Source organism: Achroia grisella, unplaced genomic scaffold (assembly GCF_030625045.1).
Source record: "Achroia grisella isolate CSIRO2021 unplaced genomic scaffold, CSIRO_AGI_Agris_v1 utg1086, whole genome shotgun sequence".
NCBI classification, from domain to species: domain Eukaryota; kingdom Metazoa; phylum Arthropoda; class Insecta; order Lepidoptera; family Pyralidae; genus Achroia; species Achroia grisella.
The window spans coordinates 126,234-148,364 of NW_026712572.1; the positions used below are offsets into that span (position 1 = coordinate 126,234).

Sequence of the window (22,131 nt, forward strand, 5' to 3'; positions counted from 1 at the left end):
TATACTCAGTGAAAATAAAAGATGCGATGGTAAAAAGGACAAAATTATTAGTGAAGAAACATTTAATCTCATTTCCGAAAGAACAAAATTACTGAAAAGTAAATTAAAATCTAAAGAAAGGAAAGAAAAATTAAAGCAGCTGTTTAAAAATTGCAACAGAGCAATTAGAAAAGACTATGAATCATACAGGAAATCAGTTATAGAAAGAAATATGACAACTTACCGCAGCTCAAAAAGAGCTTTTAAAGAATTGACAACTCATAAAACCTGGATTGAATGTCTAAAAGATGGCAATAAAGAAGTTAGAGACAGGTCAGATATAATGAAAAGGGCAACGGAATTCTATACCAACCTATACAAAGAACCTCCACAAGCAAAACCCATAGCGAGCAAAAGTAATTTTGGGTCCAATGATGACCAAACTACAATAACATGGGATCCAATAACAGAAAGTGAACTATTGAGTCACATTAAGAAACTAAAACCTGAAAAAAGTCCAGGTCCAGATGGAATCTCCAATGAAGCTAAACTTGTATAAACAAATATATTAATAAAAGGGAGGCCAGGTATAAAGCCGACGGTACACAATAGGCCCGGTCTCTAACTGCCAACTCACCGCTCCGAACCGCTCTTTCTTTTACCTGCTGTATCTTTAAAACGACTTCGAATTTTCTAAAATCGCTTTACTACCGTATTCTAGACATGTTAAGGGAGCAATTTATGAAAAAAAAAAAAAATCGATTTTTTCAACCCATCACATAGGAAGACCCCCTTAAGTAAGTAGAGGATGATTAAAATAGTTGGAAATTCATTATATAAATTGTACCGAAAAAAGAAAAAGAACATAGTAAGATTCATCTGAATGGATATCTCTGTCTACCTATTCAAGCTATCAAGCAGCTTGCTTTGTAATCTGTGTTACGGTTGAAGGATTGTTATAAGGTAGTGAAATTACGGGTTAAGAGGCCTATAGTATTCCTCAATCGTGTCTATTGAAAGGGGAGACGGTTTTTTTTCTTATGGATGACAATAGAACGGTGCACCCGCCTGCGCTAACGGTTTACACTGGCGTGGGACCAATGGAGGATGATAAGATGAGTATGAGATCAGATCATTTAGCCCATTGTGGCAAATTCACTAGAAATTTAACATGATGGTTTCCAAAGGGAACCGCGTGGAGATCAAACTGACATGAAACATTGTTAGCAATGGGATTATTAATATACATTACTAACCATGGAACACACAAAATGGTTAAGTTACTACTTGATCACACTTTTTTTGCCATCGGAATCGGGTAGAATGCAGATGCGAAACTCCTGGCTCCGGCATAGGCGCTCGTAGGGCCACCGTGTGGGTTTTGGTGGTTAAAAATCCTACATACCGCTTCGTCTTCCCTCCGGCGGTGTGGTCTTTCGAAGATTTTACGCATGTTAAAAAAAGTACCTACTCCGCAATTGCATGAGTGGTATCACGGACGTCACGTGATAATATGATTTCTGCAATGCTGATCATGTATATAGGTGACGGTCACCATTTACCACCAGGTGGACGATTAGCTTATTTGTCACTTCAATTACATAACAAAACCATTTGCTATGAGAAAATAAAGTTGTATCATAAACTACTGAAGCAACATTTGGAAAATTAATAAGAAAATCTACTAAAATGAAAACTTGTTAAAAAAAAAAAATTTTACTTGTTAAAATATTTGCCACACAACTATTTTAAATATAATAATAATAATAATCATCATTTTTATGTGTCTCAAATAACATAATAAACTATTACAATTGCTGCTAACTAATAAAATTTAGAAGAAATAATCGGGACTAAATGTTTATCTGTGGTTATATACCACAGATAAGATAATAATATAACTCAGAGGGGGCAGTGAGTCCATCCTCTCCGCTATTCTGCTATAGCCTTTATTTAAATTTCTAAACTGTTCCCTATTAACATATTTAAAGGTCATAGCCAGAACTTCTTATGTGGTCGGCAATGCGGGCCACACTTGTTTCATTTAAGGGCAGCAGAGGCAGCCGCGGTGGTCCAACACGTATTCCGGTTATCAATTCCATTGCCACTTTCATAGCCGGCACGAAAGAATCTGTCAATTAAAAAGTACAATTGTATATTGAAGTTCATTTATAAATTAGGTTACACATTCCGGGGATCGCAATAGTGTGACAAGGGGATGGGAAGGATCACAAATTTCATGATAATTTAGCAGAGTGGTCGGCGATGCGGGCCTCATACGTTTCATTTAATGGCAGCAGAGGTAACAGCGACGGTACCTACAACACGTATTCCTGTCACCAATTGCATTGCCACTTTCATAGCCGGCACGAAAGAGTCTGTCAATTAAAAAGTAGAATTGTATATAGAAGTTCATCTATAAATTAGGTCACACATTCCAGGGGGTGGATATAGTGTGACATAGTGTGACAAAGGGATGGGAAGGATCACATATTTGCCACATGAATAACATAAAAAAAATTGCGATGAGAAAATAAAGAAGTATCTTTAACCACTGAACCGACATTTTGAAAATCAAAAAGAAAACACTAAGATTTTCTACTAAAATGAAGACATTTGTTAAAATATACGATTATTTAAGATCATTGTTAGCTTAGGTTCCATCCATAAATTACGTCACACGTATTTCATTATTTATTGGCCCCTCCTCCATCAGTGTCACAGGTGGTTCATTCCTTAGTGTGATGTTTGTGACGACGAATTTCATGATTTAATACTTTGAGATGTGATGGCGGTTCAGTATAATATAGGACTCAATTTAGGACCCCAATAATATTGTCTCTTCATTTATGGATGGTTTTTGTTTGTCATACCAGTCATAAAAAAATAAGATTATTTTGTAATAAGTGACTTCAAAACATCAAATACATAAATACCGTACATGTTATTAATAATCTATAAGAATCTTTACCTTCAATCGTTATGCCTTTTACAATTTTATTCAGTTTCTCCTGTAGATTTCTGGCTTTCACCACATCGTGAGATTTGGTTGTCTCCACTACATCTTGTACTAGTCCTGGGAGCAAATTCGTTATTGTCGATATACTGGAGTCGTGGCCGAGAAGTACTGCTGGTGCTAAAAGCTAGAATAATAATTAATCCATACTATAACATATTAAAACCATAAACAACCCAGCCTAATAAACCACTGGGCAACGACGCTCTCTATACGAATTTTATACATTATATTAAACATATTAAAGAAAAAATTGGACTCCTGTCTTATCAGCATTTACAGTGAATGGAAGATGGGAAGTGGCAAGAGTTCCACTGACAAGAGTTCGGCTCTTAATTTACGAATTAATGAATAATACCTATATGTTCGAAAGTAACTCTGAATGTTTTCAACATTAATTTTATATTTACTAAGTAAGTATAGTAAGTTTTAGTCAGAAACTAGTAGCGCTCGCGATTTTATACGCATGTAAATACATTTGGAGATCAGTATCTATTGATTATAATCAAATGACAATGACAAAGCATCTATAGTAATATGTACATAATAATAATACATGAACCATTTGGGGGGTACTTTTATTTCGTTTTCAATAGGCTATCTGTTGGCCCATATTTATTCTGTGAAAATATTATTCCAATTTCTCCAGCCGTTTTTTCTTGAAACTTTAAAACATAAACATACAAATAGAATATGGTAAAGAATATATATTGATATAGAAAAGATATAAAGATTATAAAGAAGATGAGGCCAAAATTAATGGCAATTATAGTTACATGGTATGCAATGAATATCTTCTGGTCATCGTGAAGTTGGTCAGCAACTTGTACAGCTACATCGAGATCTGCTTTCATGCCTTTAAAGTTGGATATCCTTGAAGACGCCATCTCGAAAAATTCTGCCATGTTGACTGTTAAGAGTTGATATAAATTACAAGACATATATGTGAATGTGCTACAGAGCTTTTGCATCATTTGAGCACACGGAGTGACAGATTTTTTTGTAGGTATACAACCTTTTTTTTGACTTGGGGAAAATCCACAATCCTCCGGGGGAGGTAGATGGGCACTGCCGGACTCTTACCGACGTTTGGTTCTTAGTACGTACTACGTATACATACATAAGTTACTAGTTTTTTCTTAATCGGTATGTAGAATGTTACATTCAGAGAGTCGAGCGTCAAACAGTATGACTTTCGAATTAATTCCGAAGTAAATCATATTTCTACACTAATCCTTACAGGATTAGTGTAGTCTAAAAATTTACATACATGCCATACTGAGTATCGTGATGGTAAATGCTTAGGGGTATGACATATAGACATTTATGTGAGTCCATATTTTTGCGAAACTTAGTTGACGTTACATACAAGCTAACGGCAAATACTGTTTTTATTGCCCCATTATAAAAAAATAAAGATTGTCCAAATAATTTAATAAGGGACAACCCTTATCACTTAGAGGTATGAAAAATAGATAGTAGCCCATTCTCGCGTCACCGTTTCATAGGAGTATGGTAACTAACATTGTGACACAACATTTTATATATATGCTAATAGGTATACTTACAATCAACGCGAGAAATCATAGGATAATGATAATATAGCAGCGGTAGAGTTGGCGCGGCTTTAGATACTAGTTCCAAATACGACACAAGCTCTTCACAAGTTCTTGGTCTGAAGTACAGTTCTGGGAGCGTCATGATGCAGTTTGCTCCAACTTCTTCTGAATACGAGGCCTAAAATAGTTCCCATTGCAAAAGTAATAAGGTCGACTGAAAGAAATATAGTTTTGCAAGAACTACAGGAGTAAGGAGATTTTCATACCATTGCCAATACATCTGTTAAAGGCACTCCCCCTACTTGGGAGATGACTTTAATTCCGAGTGGTTGTGCTTCATTTATCCAAGTAAGCAATACGTCTTTCCTCTCCTCTAAACTGAGCGACACAGCTTCACCCGTCGTGCCACCAACTGTATACATAGCAACATTAAAAAAACTATTTATATTTTCACACACTTTATAAGTTGGGACATTTAATCTGAGCAAAACAGCAAACAATTTTTGCACAATTTAACTTTCTGACTAACTTGCAATTGATTGAAAATACCGTTAACAAATCTCCAATCTGCTATATCGGATTCGTATATTCACAGCGAAATATGAAGTAGTTATCACAACTTGATAGTTAACAATATGCTAACTACCTCATCATTAGACCAGTAGGTAAGCATTCATTTTTAGAACTATTCTGATTTCGTGTATATTGCATGTACAGAGAAATATAAAAGTATATGAGGAAGTATTGTATATTTAATAATTTCTAAACGAATTTGTTACCAACAGCCATAAAGTGCATTATTATATTAATAGGTAATTGGGTAAAGAAAGGATAGAATAAATGTTTTATCCATAAAACATAACTTCTAAACTGCTTTATTTTGAGTCGTAAATGTAACTCATGTGTCTAAATATACTGTAATACATTATTCAAATATTATAGGGAGTTATTAAATATATTTAATTTATTATCATTAGATAAAGTTGTAGGCCACAGCTGGCCTTTATATATGCACTGGACCAAAATGTAGGCTAGAACAGAGGGCACTCCAAACCTGTGAAAGGATTTGTGCGTGCTGAAACTGGCAGATGACAACTTTAGTGAGGGCACTGATAAAGGTTCGAAGTTTGACTATTATGCATTTGAATCATTTAATAGGTATAAATGATTTTATTTACCGAGTATTCCTTTGATGCCATGTTTATGCAAGTACTGTGCGTATTCTGGAATAATCTTCGTGTTTATGTTCCCTTTATCATCAATTGGAGTGAATACTGGGGCGATTATACCTTCAATGTCAAATAAACCCTGCGGATTAATGGTTATTAAAGTAAGTTTTAATTTTTATAGCTTGAAATAAGAACAGTGAAGGAGGAAATTCGAAGTTTGGCAGCGGTTGATCCATCACCCTAACAAACTTGCTCGACAAGTCGCTATAGAACAGCATGTGAGACGACTAAAACGCCATCATATCCTGGAGTTAGAAGATCGGCAGTAGCTCTGGGATGCAGATGAGTAAAGTTTCCAATGGGAAGTCACTCTACATGACAGCATCATAGAACTTATTCGTCTTGGGACTGATCGCAAATGTACTCAGAGAAAAAAACATTACAGACGACCTCGGCGGTCTATCTGTTTTCTTGGTAGTTTAGTCCACCGCTTTCGAACTTCGTCTTCCACTTTTCGATTTCTCGAACAGTAGAAACATTTATATTTATTGGGTGTGACTATTTGTATTGGCCTGGGAATTTTCTATGTATTTTATGTAAAAAATGTATAATTATGGATTTCTATTAGTTGTTTAGTACCTATAACACAAGCTACATATATATAGCTTCGTTCTAGATGGCGCTGTATGAATAGTCCTCGGTAATTATTATGTATATATTATATTATTAAAGAGGTGTGTGTGCGTTTGGATATTCGCAATAATCTTCGGTATTATTGATTCGATTTTGCAAATTGGTTTAGTGTTGAATATTAGGATAATTCACACAGCGTCACCTAGGCCCAAGTATATAGATGTATTTTTTTCGTACATATATACGTAGAAAACACCCACACCGATACAAACAATGATACTTATTAATACAAATGTTTGTACCGTGCTAGGAATCGAACCCGCGACTATCGGAAGTAAGGTGGCGTGCTAAACCGCTAGACCACCGAGACCGTTAATAATAAATAGATTATTTGTAATAGAATAGATCATTTATTTCACGCTAGATCGATAAGAAAGGGGCTGCCATGAAAATGTTGCGTAAACGGTAAAAATGTTACGCAGACGAGGTTACGCGGGTCAACTCTTATAATATTTTATAATTCTCTATGTACAGGAACAATAAACTTACCGTGTATTTGCCTGAATGCGTGGATATCATAAGAAATTGACTTAACATAAGAAATAGATAAATAAATACCATGATTACAGCTAGTAGTCACTGTCACCTCACGAAAGATAGGAGAAAACTGAAATTCTATAACCACAATATGGTATTTATATCCCTCTATGGTCATTCTATACTCACAGTACTGATTCATTTAACTGTAAATAGTGGTTTTGTATAATTGCATTAGGCTGTGCAGTCTGCAATATTAGTATAGTATATCGAGTTGTTAAAGAAACTATTTAGAGTACATACTGACAATGTAGAGTGGCATAAATATTTATGCTATCATATGAAAAAGATGATATATTAGTACGTTATCGGTTCCAGGATGGTACTAGTTGAGCAGTAGCAAACTAAAAGATGAAAGTATATATTATAATACCAACGACAAAAAGAAAACCAAAATTTTAATTCTATATCGAACCGCTTGGTCAATTTGTTAATTACAGAATAATATAATTATGGAGAAAACCCTGTACTCCAGCGTCGATAGTTTTAAACATAGCATTAATGGTGTTCGTATGCATTGTACAAGACAATACAACACCAAGACCAAGAAAATAATAATATATACTCATCAATATAAAATTATTCTATGTATGACTGGTATGACGAAACTAAAAGTGAGCTAGCGCGCTAAACTCTTAGACCACCGAGATCAGACTATGACAATTAAATCGATTGTGCTGGTATTTACCGTTATAAAAACTAGAGAAGTAAACAAGTTGACAAGTTGTTGTACTTGATGTAAGGAATTTTCATGATTAAGCTTTTAAATAGATATCTAATGATATTAACCCAATACAACATCCATCTACATGCTAGGCTATTTTTATATAAGATGCATGAAGCTGAAAATATCTCAGAGTCGCACGTTCTGTCATTGGTGACATTACATGGTTTTGTAACTCTTCTTAAACGCGCGTTTCATACAAAAGCTTTGTAAAGTAAATAGTCGTTATCTACGGGTCATCTTGTAGGTACCACGTGCAATAAGTTCTGTTTACCAGTTACCGACTTCAGTAGGTGTATTTTAGTTTGTGTTTTATTAGTACGAGCGACGCACGTGCTCGTATTGGATATCAGTGGCCAGTAACACAACATACTAAAATTAAAAAGTAAACGATTTCACAGATAATAAATGGATACATGGAATGGTATAGAATTTGCGCGGGAATCATGTCACGAAATTCAAATTAAGAACGGGCACGGTTCATTAAATGGCGGATTAAATTGTCATTTAAATAATGTTTCCAAAAAAGTGGCAGCTAGGGTTCAAAAGGCGCGGAGTTTTATGGAATTATCTGTGAGTAGTTCAGTGAACAGTTTAGGAGGCAATGAAAGAAGGGTTCTTGTAATTTATACAGGTGGAACTATTGGTATGGTCAAGAATAGCGATGGAGGTAAGACATTGTGGTTTATTTGATATTGTATATGGTTTAAATTTAATTTGTTCATAAGTGTGGACATTATTGGAAATTCTAACGTTTGCTACGTAGTACCTACCTCGAATGATTATAATTGTACCTACGTGGGGTAATAAAGCAGGTTCATATTAGAGTTATTAAAATCTTGTCAACATTTGGATTACTATGGAAAAAATCCATACTGTAGATAAGTATAATATAATTATAATATGTAATAATTTATAAATCCTGAAGTGTACTTTTATTTATCTACCAATAAAGTACAAGAATAATTATCCTGTATTTGTTGTAATTTAGTTTTATTACAATATAACTCTTTTGATTTCACCTCCATCCTGATTTAATATATACATATAAATAAATATATATATATAGATATGTAACAAAACTAAATTACAACAAATACAGAATAATTATTCTTGTTCTTTATTGGGTTGCTCTTCAAGCCCGAAGACAGTAATAATATTATTGAACAACTTTCCCAAAGAAGCGAAGTGGGCAATTGATAAATATTTTATAAATAATTTTTAAAAATTCATACGCTCGGTACTGCGCTGTTACGTGGTCAAGTTAGTATGAACATTTCAAAATTTATTTTTAGTTTTCCATTTTGAATCTTGATGAAAGTGGAGCAATTTATACGGCTATAGGTACGTGGTTTTCGGCTTGTACTTTTAAGACTAAATCAATTTCAATTCAATCAAATTTTATTTGTACTCTGTATAGAAAACAATAGTATAAATAAAAGCGCAGGCATGTTGTAATCCTCTACATGTCTAAGAACAACGTTTACCAATATCAGGTGGGACGCTGCTTTATTTGCTATTCTAAGTCCTTCATCATCATCATCATTACATAGTATAAAATAAAGTCGCTCTCTCTATCTGTTCCTATGTATTCTTAATTCTTTAAAACTACGAATGGTTTTTAATGCGGTTTTTTTCATAATAATAATAAATTTATTTACATCATACACATTTTATAAGACAATATAAATTGCAAAAAAAACAGATATAATATTTAAGTCTAAACATAACATTGTCACTGCTGTTCTTACTAGGTCATAATAACCTGTATGAAGGAATAATAATAATAGGTAGAGTGATTCTAGAGGAAGGTTTATATATATAATGCATGTACACCTGGGCGAAGCCGGGGCGGGTAGCTAGTAAAATAATAAAACAAAGCTTTATTAGGGATATTTTCTGATTCAGGGAATAGGAATTTGAAGATTGAAGGATGAATTGCCAAAATATGATCACGTAGAAAAAAGTTCTGAGATAATACACGTAAAAAAGTGAGGTGAAATTGCGGCAAGTGTGCTCGAATTTCATATTAAAAACAGTTTAATTGAAAATCTCCTTGTTTTTCTGAAGTCGTTAAATAGTTACGTTACCTGCTGCTCTTACGAAGTTGCAAGATGTCTCGTCTTAGACTAGATATTTCTAAATGAATTCAAAAAGTTTGAATTCCATGTATGGGCAAAAGTAAGAGTAGTTTTGATCAAAGCACAGAAAAATGATGATCCTTAAAGTCAGACCTCGCTGTTGCCGATAGTACGTGGTTAAAAAATCAGAAACAAATTCGATACTTATAAAATGTTTGTCACATTATGCAATATGTTAACGTAATATCTTACATCAATTACATAATTATAATGAGATATTAATATACTAATTGATAATGAATAATTAATCTTAGATACCTATAACGTTTAACGTCAGTGGAATAGTTTGTAGTTAAATATTATTAACCTTGTTATCGTATACTCTAGTATGTGTAAGAGTCACAGGAATTACGTTAAATGTTTATATCTCAGATCATGATCATAATAATATATTTACACAATTATCAGTTTATGACAGACAACTATGAGACAATTCTAGATACTAGTTGTAAGCCGTGGTTATTCCTGTGTGAACTAAATATTTCGGTACACTTTTATACATATATGTCCCAAATTTCATTAAATACAATATAGTTTATATTTATTTATTTTAATTTAGGCGAGTTGGGACGTAGGAGTGAGCTACCCGACTTAATACCCAAACGGCGCGAGTTTGAATGTTACCGATATTTTAAAAAATCTGTTTTTTTCTTTCCCGTGGTATAAACTACGACAACAAATTAAATTAATCTGAAAATATCTTTCGCCTCCTCCGACTCTAGATTAAAATACTTTCAAATACTTAGCGATTTGTGCACAGGTATTTCAATATCGTACGTTCCCTACGATATCGTCAATTTCCAATGCCTCTGGCTACTCTACCTGCGATAACAGTCGTGAAATTATGTTTATTTCATTTCATTGTTTTAGTACTCATTCCACAAAGAGGTGCAATCGAGAATTCAATTAGAGCATATCCCCAACTCCATGATGCTGCACTATGGAGACAATATCTGAGCAGGCCAGGATTTGATAGTTCCTTTCTTGTATTACCAGGTATATATTCCATATGCACTAAATATATTTTATATTTAAGTATCATTTATTTCTTGAACCCAATACCGATCTATCAACGTTAAGACGTGCAGATTTGCTTCGTGTCTACTTTGTAGTTGTACACACAATAGCAATATATTTAATGTTCATTGAATAAACTATTTGACATGTTAAAGGATTTATTCCAATTATCATTGATTGGGTTACAAAAGAATATGTATATAGCTCATGCATAGAGGTAATAGACGATAAATAGGACCGAAGCATCAATAAAAATGTTCCAAAAAGACTTATCTTCTATATTGCGGACGAAGATACTTGGATCAGCTAATAAGTCAAGTTAAGTTTTAAAAAGTATTTTAACCAGAATTATAAACTACTTATTAGTTGGCAGAGAGAGACGAGTACAAGGATCTCTATTCATATGCACGATACGTGCGTTTTAATTATATCTTATTTCCAAACCAGAGGTTACGATGAGTAAAACTGATTAAAATGTTGCAGATGCCAAAGACTTAGACTTAAAAATTGTATATAAAATCCACGAATATGAAACTCTACTAGATTCCTCGAATATGACGGAGGCAGAATGGGTGAAGATAGCTGAAGATATAATGGTATGTAATGTTCATTTATGTATGTTAGTCATATTGAATGTAATTTGTAATTTGACTCTAGCGAGCACGGTGGTTGCAATAATGTGTGTCATCATTTTTTGACGATTCAGGCCAAATCCAGGTGTTAACCAGATAATTATTAGATAAATTTTGTGTGAAAATTAGGTAGGTCTGAGAATCTGCTAACATCTATTTTTTATACCCCACCAGACAAGGATCACCCACCCCTAAATATATATTTTTATTTTTTAACATATTTTATTATAATTTAGCATTGAAAAATACTTACACTTCTAAATATTCACCCTTCTGCTATCAACCCTTATTGTTTTGTAGCGATATTAATTTCTATGGCTAAACAATGTTAGCTGGGTCAGTTAGTCATTTCAAAAATGATATTAAATAATTTTTGATCCGGTAATTAAGTACAGGTAATAAATGTTACCTTTTAGCTATAAAATCATTTCTTAGCAACGAATTAAACATAAAACATAAAACGTTTTAAAATCGAGGACGTAGTTATAAAAAACCTGTGATCCGCATTTTTCTGCCAACTATAATTATTTTAGACTGATCATTATAGTTTACATTTCTTAATCATTTAGGTATAATTTGTAGTTCCTGCTTTTGCGAGACCAATTAGTCTGAAATAATCGTAGTTGCCCATGAAGTGTCAAGATTTTTTATCACGATATTGAAAAAATAATGTCATATTATTATAATTTGAGTAAATGAGGTTCCGTGTTTGATTCTCGGTTCTGCCAATTCAAGAAACTAACTTTCCTAACTTGTCTTGAATCTTGGTGACCTTAGTCTTGTGGTTTCAGATAACAGGTCTTTTCGATTAAGGACCAGATAATTATGTAGTAAATAGTAACCGTCTCCTTGTACATTTAGCAATACAGATATCAAGTGATTATGTGACATTCTGGTACCATGCATATGTTGCTTGGTAAGACTAAGATATCATGCCTCACAACATGTTATTTCCTTGCTGTATCTTGATTTTCAACCGAAACACCTTTGGGACCTCAGTAGCTAAGAAGACTTTTTGGAATACCTACCTTGGAGACCGTACAACTACATATGTAGTGATTTGTGGTTGTGTTTTTATTCCAGGAACACTATGAACAGTATGATGGTTTTGTAGTACTGCACGGTACAGATACACTCTCATACACAGCCTCAGCATTATCTTTTATGTTTGAGTTCATCGGCAAGGGGATAGTGTTAACAGGGTCCCAGGTATGTACCATTTACATGTAAATGATAAAAACTTGCCCACAGATCAATAGGTTATTGTGAACAATTTCCTGCTGGTTAAAGACTTCTAGAATCGTTAAGGTATGTTATGAAGCTTAGTAAGCGTCAGCTGTGTTTCCAAGGTACAGGAAACTCATGAACTGCATCTAATTTTGCTGAATAACTAAAGTGAACTTTAAATTATCGTATATAAGATCTACATTTATATATATTTTTTTATTTGTTAGTTTCTGAATTAGCTTTTTTAGATTTTAGAAATTATTAATGAAATTTGGTTCTGGTTTGGGGACTATTAACTCTGTTCTTCAAAAGAAGGTACTGCTATTTTGAAAACTGAATAAGATCGTTTGTATCGGTCTGGATGTTTTCTATGTATATTATGTATCTATTTACAAGAAAAAAACTATATAAGTATTCTTATCTGTTTAGTACCCATACAACAAGCTCTGCTTAGCTTCGAACTAAATGATGCTGTGTGAATTGTCCAGGGCTATTATTATATTATTAATGGTGTCCAGTATTAATTGAAATCACTGTCCTATATATAAAATTCTCGTGTCACAATGTTAGTTATCACATTCCGAAACGGCATGACCGATTTTTATGAAATTTTATATGTATATTCAGTAGGTCTGAGAATCGGCTATCTATTTTTTTTATTTCTGGACAATTTTTTTTATATTTTATAATGTGGCATTAAAATAGCTATTAAAAAATAGGGGTTGATGGTAGAAGGGTGTAAATTCGGGGTTGTAAGTTTTCACCCTTCTACCATCAATCCCTATTTTTTAATAGCTATTTTAATTTACATGCCATAACAACGTCCGCGGGGTAAGCTAGTTGAACGTATAAATCAATATATTGCAAATATAGGCACAAGACCGAGTGACCCTATTACTAACCTTGCCGCTTCCCTTCCCAGATATCCGTTTAGATACCTCGTCAATGCCAAGTTTAACAATTATGTTTATCTTCAATTAGATACCAATATTTGAGCCCCGTAGCGACGGTGCGGATAATTTTGTGTCATCGCTCTTGATAGCTGGTGGACTCAATATACCGGAAGTTACAATTTTTTTCGGTGGCAAACTATTTAGAGGCAACAGGTATGTAATTTTATTTCATTTATTCGTTATTAAGTGTATTACTGGATATATGTATAAATATTTAATTAAAGAAAGGTTTACAGAAAATTTGTATTTACATTTCTTTTTTAAAATTCAAGATTTTTTATACATAAATACCTATATAGTGTTTTTTATTATAATGGAATGGTGCACCTGCCTGCGCTAACGCTGGCGGGGCACCAGTGGAGGATAATAAGATGGGCATGAGGTCAAGTCTGTCAGCCCATTGTGACAATAGTTGGAGGTGGTGGTCAACCTAATATGGTACATGACTTTTCTAGTCATGTACCATATGGTGTCATCAGTCCACATTACCAGCAATTCTCTTTCTCCTAATATATAGGGATAGTGGTACGAGTACACTTCGTTCACTTTCATTAACTTCTCATATTAAATTGGCCATGAGACCACAGTTTGTATGCAGGTTTTAAAAATTATTTTGTATTATCCACTTGAATAAATTATTTCACTAATGTCGAGATTGTTTCCATTATTTCTAATATATTATTTCTGCTATCTGTTTCGACTTGGATTGGTTAATTCCTGATAAATTCGCTATGATGGACTGACCATGCTGATGCTATTGTCCTCCACTGGTGCAGGCAGGTGCACTATTCCAAGATCAACCATAAAAAATGTCTATATAATAAATATTTGATATGGCCACCTAAAGCTAACAACCGACCTAATATTTTATCACACCCATTATAATATTTACAACCAGTTTGTGGATTACTGAGTTTGCTCACTGCAAACTGTTTTTTGTATCGATTTACTGTATTTATTTATACTGATTATTCATGAATGCTGATATTGTCAAGTTATAATACAATCATATGATACAAATCCCATATATCCATAACACAAGATCTGCTTAGCTTTGTTAGAGTATGGTAGGTACAATAATTTGGTAGTAGTCATATAAAAATAGGTTTTAGTATATTCTGCTCTTTTCAGCATACTAATATTAATTAGATAATGCAAAAACAACTTTGATAATTTTAAATATTAAATAATTGTTACATGTTACTTTAGTTGTGATGATGTGTCAGCATTTTGTCTCTTTTTCTAGTTACAACATATAATACAAGCGTGTAATAGATATACATATTGCACGGTAATAAATTATATTAACTCAAAAAATGCAAAGTGGACATTAAAGCTTTAATATTAAAGTACATTTTCCATTCACATTTACTATGAGTTAATACTATTTGCTACCTGTAAAAACCATTATGGTAATTCCTGGTGAATACTTCACGATTGACTAAGGAACTTGAAAGAATCATCTCCAGTCTTTATACTCAGGGTGGTATCATCACAGCTATTTCATCATCAACAATATAAAAAAAATACCCACTTAAGTAAAATACGTGAGTAAGACATGAAATAGTGTTACATCACATTTTAATGTTACAAACATTAATATGTATATAGCCACATTTTAATTTCCGGAGCTATTTACTTTAGGTACAGTCAACTACGTATAGTTGGTACCTTCAAGAATGGTCAATGTTATCTTAGGAAACACTAATTCAATTTTATTACTAACCACATTTTTTTATATAGGTACTTAGTTTCAATACAAATAAAAGATACACTTAGGCTCTCAAAAAAATCCTATTCTGTGTAATCGCGGTAGGTTCTGTGTATTTTGAAGCGACTGTATAGGGTAATATATTGTTACTTATTTCATTTTGTTGGTAAATATTTCCGACTACCACGAAAATCTTTAATTTTTTCGGGTTAATATATAGCGATTAATATACGGCGTAAATAACAAGGGGAAAAGGGATTGTTAGTAATGTGGACTGATGATCTCATTGCTAGCAATGGCCCATGTCAGGGTGGCCTTCACGCGGTTCACCCTGGAAACCATTCCCTCCAATACAACTTTATAAATATTTTAGAACCCGCAAGATCTCAGCACACAACCTATACGCCTTCGACTCACTGTCGAACAAAGTTTTAAAAGAAGTTGTTTTGCGTACCTTTCTAGTCTAACTCTTTGATATGTTTGTGTTGGTTTATCTTTTCGAAGTGAACAAGAACGTAATATATTTGCCATATTTAAACCAAAATACCGTTATACAAAAATGTCGTTTGTGCATCCAGTTTCAAAAAGAAAATGTCACACAAAAACGTCCAATAATTAAAGGGCATTCTAGAACTTATAGATCTCAGCATCAGCTGTTCTGTGGTTAGAGCATTCTTTCAACCACCTATTGAAGGTAAGGAAACAATAATTATACCATTGATATATTATGTATTAAGCAGTACTAGATAAGATGCTAATAATAAAAATGATAGTAGGAATGATTTCATGGAATTGATTAAGTTTGCGAGAAAATATTGGCGTCTTAGTATATGAACAACTTGAACAGGACTAGATTTTTCATTATAACAATATAATTTAGGTTTAATCGGGTACTTAAATTTTTTCGTCTTAGTAGTGCTTATAATATTTTTTTTAAATAATAATATATATTTTCACATACCATATATTACTACAGATTATAGCATATAGCTATTATGTATTCTGTAAAAGTAGTTACAACGTAAACAATAAATGCTATATTCTTCAAATTACTAACTTTGCTTTACTGTATCATGACAATTATTAATTTTAATATATTCATTTGCCTTGTCTTTCCTGCAATAGTCACACGAAATAATTCCCAAATGATGTCCCTGTAGGAGTAGTACTATCAACGTACGGGGCCGGCAACATACCTTCAAATCGACAAGATATATTCAATGAAATAGCCGACGCTGTTCGGAGAGGTGTCATAGTGGTCAATATAACTCAATGCACATCGGGCTCTGTATCGACTTTGTACGAGACCGGCAGAGTGAGTATACTCACTGATTCAGCTACAAATAATGAGCATACTGCGAATTATAGTGTTATCAATTAATGTAATATTTTATGGGTGTCCATGACGGTACAGGTTATATTATTGCAACTTACCGTCATAATGGATCGCCAGTTTTTTTTATTTCTAATCTTATACAATAGGAATATACTTTCACAAATGTGCAAATGCTAGGATAGTCAAAGGTGAGCATAACTCACATTTCATTGAGTTGAACCGTATGGAGCAGGAATAAGTGTACGGCTCAGGAAGTCGTGATTTCGGCCTTAGCCAAGGTTAGAACTTTGGCACAAACTAAACACATATCTGTTAGGTAGGAGTTGGCCTTCAGTCGCTCCATAAGTCCTACAGGTTTGAGGTGCCCTACACTCGCCCCGTTATCATTCTGTGAAACTGCAAAGGCCATCTAAAGCTAACGCTGTTGATTAAATTTAGCCATAGAATAAAAAATATTATAGGTATGACTATTCCAAAAGTGTTTATATTAAGTTTATTTGAATAAGATTATTTCTGGTACAATAGTTCGAAAAAAAGTGTCGTCGTCTTTCTGATTTGCTTAAAAGTTAATAACAAATAATACCTTTCGATGTGGAAATCAAAGGAAATAAACATCCATCCTTCCGCATTACTAGTATATCTATGCCGTTAATCTTTCATTATGCATTCTTTCCTAACGTCCGAATAGTAATATTAGTAATATAATAATAGATATTCTTATTGTTACACTGATGGATTGTTTCAAACAGATTCGCTCAATGTTTTGTATAACAATATATAAAGTGGATGTGTTTGTGTTTGGTTGGGATGGGAATGGGATCTACTAGGCTTCCTCTCTATTATATATGTATATCTTATCAATATTATAAACGCGAATGTTTGTGAGTTTGTTTGGATGTTTGTTACTCTTTCACGCAAAAACGGGAACGAATTTTGATGAAACTTTACAGTGATATATAGCTTATACATCAGAATAAAATATTCTTAATAATATTATAAATGTGAAAGTACGCTTACACGCAAAAACTACTGAACTGATCATCATGAAATTTTGTACACATGTTCTTGGAGGTATTAGAATGAACATAGGATACTCTTTATTAAAAAAATATTTTTGATTCAATGCGAGGGAAGCCGCGGGTAAAAGCTAGTAGGCTAAAATTTCACGTGGGCGAAACCGCGGGCACAGCTAATATATATATGAATGGTTTCCAGTTGGTATCACAGTGCGGTGTGGTGTCCGGTTACGATATGACTCCGGAAGCGGCACTAACCAAGCTGTCTTACGTATTGTCTAAGAGTGAACTCAGTTACCAAGAGAAAGTTGAGGTGAGTTCCGCACTATACTATGTGTATCTTATCATTTGAGTACTATATATTTGTTAATGTTTTAATCTATTTAAAAAGGGATGCAGTTTTCTTTTCCTTCTTTTTTGTTGTGTATTAGACCAGAAATTGGTGATAAGTACTTTGAGATTGTCAAGAATTTGGAACAGATATCAGTGACATATTTTTTTGACAGTTACAAACTTATCTTTTGCAGATGATGGCAACAAATATTAGAGGAGAATTGACGAATACAACATCTATTGCTATAGAGGTAAGGTTATTTATGTACTCCACATATATCGTCAAAAATAAATAACTAAATAGAAGCAAAGAAAATGATATAAAATTTATTTCGCCATAGACTACAACATGTGTCTGTCTATTTACTATATTTTTACGATTAAACGGATTGAAGTGGGATTAAATTATCACGACGATGGACATACTTTGTCTTTTATTTTAAAAATCAACATAAAATCGCGGGTACAAGCTAGTGTATGATAAATTGTGAATTCACCTGAGCTAATAGTAAAGGTATAATGTATGGTATAAATATTTTAGGACAATACTCTAATAGACGCGCTTGCCTCCAGTCTGAACATCCAGTCACCGAAGATGCTTATAGAAGTTACGGAGAAGGTGTTCAACTCGTTATTGGTGTACGCAATTGAACATAGTGACGAACGGGCGGTCAGAAAATCTCTAGGTATGACATTTTTTTCATTCGGAATCAGACCCAGAAACTCAGACACGCAGACACCAGAAAAGCACAAGTTTAGTGTGAGTATACTCACATACTTTTCTGGTGAAAAGTAGACTTTGTAAAAAGTGCAGTATAGTGCCTCGGTGGTCCATCAGTTTAGCATCGTTATATTTGACATCGCTTCGATTCGTCTTGAAAGACAAATATTTGTATTCATGTATTGATCTAGAATTTTTCTTTATTTAAGTAAATTTAAATTTAAGCGTTTTTGAACAGCCATATTACTTATTATTTTAATCTATCGCTCATTCGGAAAGCTGTCTGATCACAAGAAGAACGAGCAGAAAAAATACAAATATTTGTATTCATGTATTGATCTGGGACTTTTCTTTTTTCAAGTAAACTTAAATTTGAGCATTCTTGAATAGACATATTACTTATTTTTTTAATCTATTGGTCATTAGGAAAGCTATAACAAGAAGAACGAGCAAGATACTTGCATGTTGTCCTTTTAAATAATTGTTTTTACATATTTAATCTGAAGTGTGTGATTACAAACTACCAACTAGCACTAATGCTCAATATTAAATACACAATCGACTAGTTAACAAACTAAATAATAATATATAAGTTTTATTAGCTATTACTATTAACATTAAATTTTAATTAGGTATTTGATCCATTAATTATCAATTTAATTAGATAATTAGGTATATACTTAATTAGTTGAGTGATTAATTTAGAATTAGCTTTCTAATTAGAAGTAAACCGTAATTTTATTTATTAACTAATATATCTACGTTGTAATATTAGAATTGCAATAATGGATTCCTAATAACACAAAATAGCGTACACGCCATTATCAATTTGTATCAGGTTAGATACAAACAATTACGTGTACGCTATGGAGGATGACAGAATGGCTAAAGACAAACTTAACTAACCACGACACTCATAACATATCTATATTCACGGCCATTGTTCCAGATAGGGTAGTGCTATTATGGTTAACAAAGTAATTTTTTGTACAGACATGGGCGCAGACATCTGTGGTCAGAACTCTGAAGGCAGAACTCCCCTCATTGAGGCAATCCACAAAGGGAACAAGGCAATTGTAGAATTTCTACTAAAGAATGGAGCGAATGTTCATTTAAAAACCAGGTAATAATATGATCTTTCTATTAATATATATTACATTAATGAATAGTTGTTGCTGGATACGAGCGTTCGATACCCCGAGTGTCTACTCAGACTGTCTTCTCTTCCTATCAATCTACCTTTGCTTTATAACATTTATTTTAGAAAGGTGCTTGGAAATGGGAAAGTTGGCGCTTCTGAGTCTGGAGCGTAATACAGTGGCGCCCCCAATCAACTTTCTTACGATAGTGGTAACAACCGACGTTCAATAAACAGGAATTTTAAAAATTATGAAATCAAATGTACATAAGGATCATTTATCTGTACATGTGCTTATCACTTAGCTCTTAGCAAATGGATTGATAATATTTGTTATTGTATATTTTAATGGGTTCCTGGATAGTTTACAAATATAATTTGACCTTGTAGGTGGCCCTGCTTCTCCAGGCAGGACAATATCTGCCGGGTCAGCTAGTGTGGTATATAATGTCAATGAGAACAATTTAATATAGCTGAGATAGTACTATTTATATCGTCTAGTTGATTACTTTGACGTCTAATTTTAAACACAAATGAAGTATCATCTGTAAACAGCACTATATCTGCCATTTTGTCTACCACGTAGGACAGGTCATTTATGTAAATTAAAAAGAGAAATGGGTCTAACATTGATCCTTGAGGAACACCCTTCGTAATATTAGTTGCCTCAGACTTTATACCATCACTATATACAGTTCTCCTATCCTTTACATTTTCATTAATTTTAGCTTATTACTTTCTGAATTTTCAGGTGTGGAGAATCTGCACTCTTGACTGCAATACAAAGAGATGATCTCTATATGATAGAGTTGCTGATGAAATGTGGAGCTCACCTCTCCAGTACTGACAATAAGTCTATTTGCGAGCTACTATCGTTGGCAGCCAGGAGTGGTGCTGTCAGGCGCCTTGAGTCTTTAAGGGAAGCTGGGGCGGACTTGAATTTATCTGATGAATTGAAACAAACTCCTCTTCATAAGGTATGTAAGAAATTACATTAATTTTTATACCTATAAATTATTTTGTACGTAGTAAGTTAGTTTTATTAAGGCATACTTTGTACAAAGTCATCTCTATGCGATTGAAATCAGTCTCGCCGATGACGAAGCGGTGGTCAAGCAGTTTAGAACACCACAACACACAATTGACACGACTTTGGTCGCGGGTTCTATTCTTCGCACGGTACTAAAATTTGTATGGTTGTTTGTACTGGTCTGGGTGATTTCTATTAAAAATATATATTTAAATATTTAAAAATAAATTATCTGGTACCCATAACACAAGCTCTGATTGGCTTAGGAATTGATGGTGTTGTGTGAATTGTCCTGGGATTATTTAATAATAACCCTTAAGCATTATTATTGTTTTAATTATTGTGGTAACATAAATGTATGTTTAAAGGCGGTGCTCTGTAAGAAGGTGGACGTTGTGAGATATTTAACGGAAAATGGTGTCGCGACAGACGTCGTGGATGTACTCAGCTGCACACCAATGGACTACGCAATAAAGCTGGATTGTTCTGATATAGTTAATTTATTAAAATAGATTTTACTTATGTATTATCAATAACATGGTTTGTATTTAATAATATATGTAAGAGAAAATGTGATATGGCTATTTTTCGTTGAATGCCCAGTTGTTGAAAAATTTCAGAAGGAATTTATTCATTAAACAATAAAATAGAATATACATCAATTATGCATAAGAATACAAAATATTAGTAAAGATAAATATATTTTTTATGGATATACCAGTTGCATTCGAAGTTGCAAATTTTAAGTTGAATATTTTATCTATGCATGTTAATTTATGTATGCTCAACGATATAACATACATAAAAAAAAAATTATCAAATCAAATTGTAAGTTGTTGTCCCATCGTGACAAGTCATGATATCTGATAATGCGATCAGAAATTAATTACAGAAGACAGTGAACATGTTATTTATAATTGTACTTTACAAAAATTCCATGGGGTCACTTCAATCAACAATTCCCCAATACCCATTTATATGTAGATACAACTATTCTTTTGAGTATGATGATACTGTTTTTCGATCAGCTACGACAATGCAAAACAAGTAATTTTTTTAATGTGTGGAAAAATCATTAACAGACCTCCCCGTCGAGGGTATGACGAGGGTATGGGATTCTTACAAGGTATGCAAGGTACACACCACCATGCATGCATGCACCATAAGGTATGCACATTGCCGGGGTCGCGAGTTCATGT

General features: G+C 33.4%; 1 protein-coding gene and 1 pseudogene across 2 annotated transcripts; one reads left to right on the forward strand and one right to left on the reverse strand.

Annotated features, from left to right (window-relative positions):
- Positions 1-1,719: 1,719 nt before the first annotated feature.
- On the reverse strand, positions 1,720-7,827 carry LOC131843097 (N-acetylneuraminate lyase-like). Of its 2 annotated transcripts, XM_059191704.1 has the most exons (8): positions 7,197-7,296; positions 6,975-7,099; positions 5,733-5,862; positions 4,821-4,966; positions 4,564-4,732; positions 3,772-3,905; positions 2,951-3,122; positions 1,720-2,110 (listed from the first exon to the last, which is right to left on the reverse strand). In XM_059191704.1, the coding sequence occupies exons 2-8, from the start codon at positions 6,975-6,977 to the stop codon at positions 1,965-1,967; spliced, it is 900 nt and encodes a 299-aa protein (XP_059047687.1). In that variant the 5' UTR covers positions 6,978-7,099; positions 7,197-7,296; the 3' UTR covers positions 1,720-1,964. The 2 variants fall into 2 exon arrangements, with proteins under 2 accessions (XP_059047687.1, XP_059047679.1); XM_059191696.1 differs by lacking the exons at positions 6,975-7,099; positions 7,197-7,296 and adding an exon at positions 7,743-7,827.
- A 23-nt stretch (positions 7,828-7,850) lies between these two features.
- LOC131843114 (L-asparaginase-like) lies at positions 7,851-21,493 on the forward strand (annotated as a pseudogene).
- Positions 21,494-22,131: the final 638 nt, after the last annotated feature.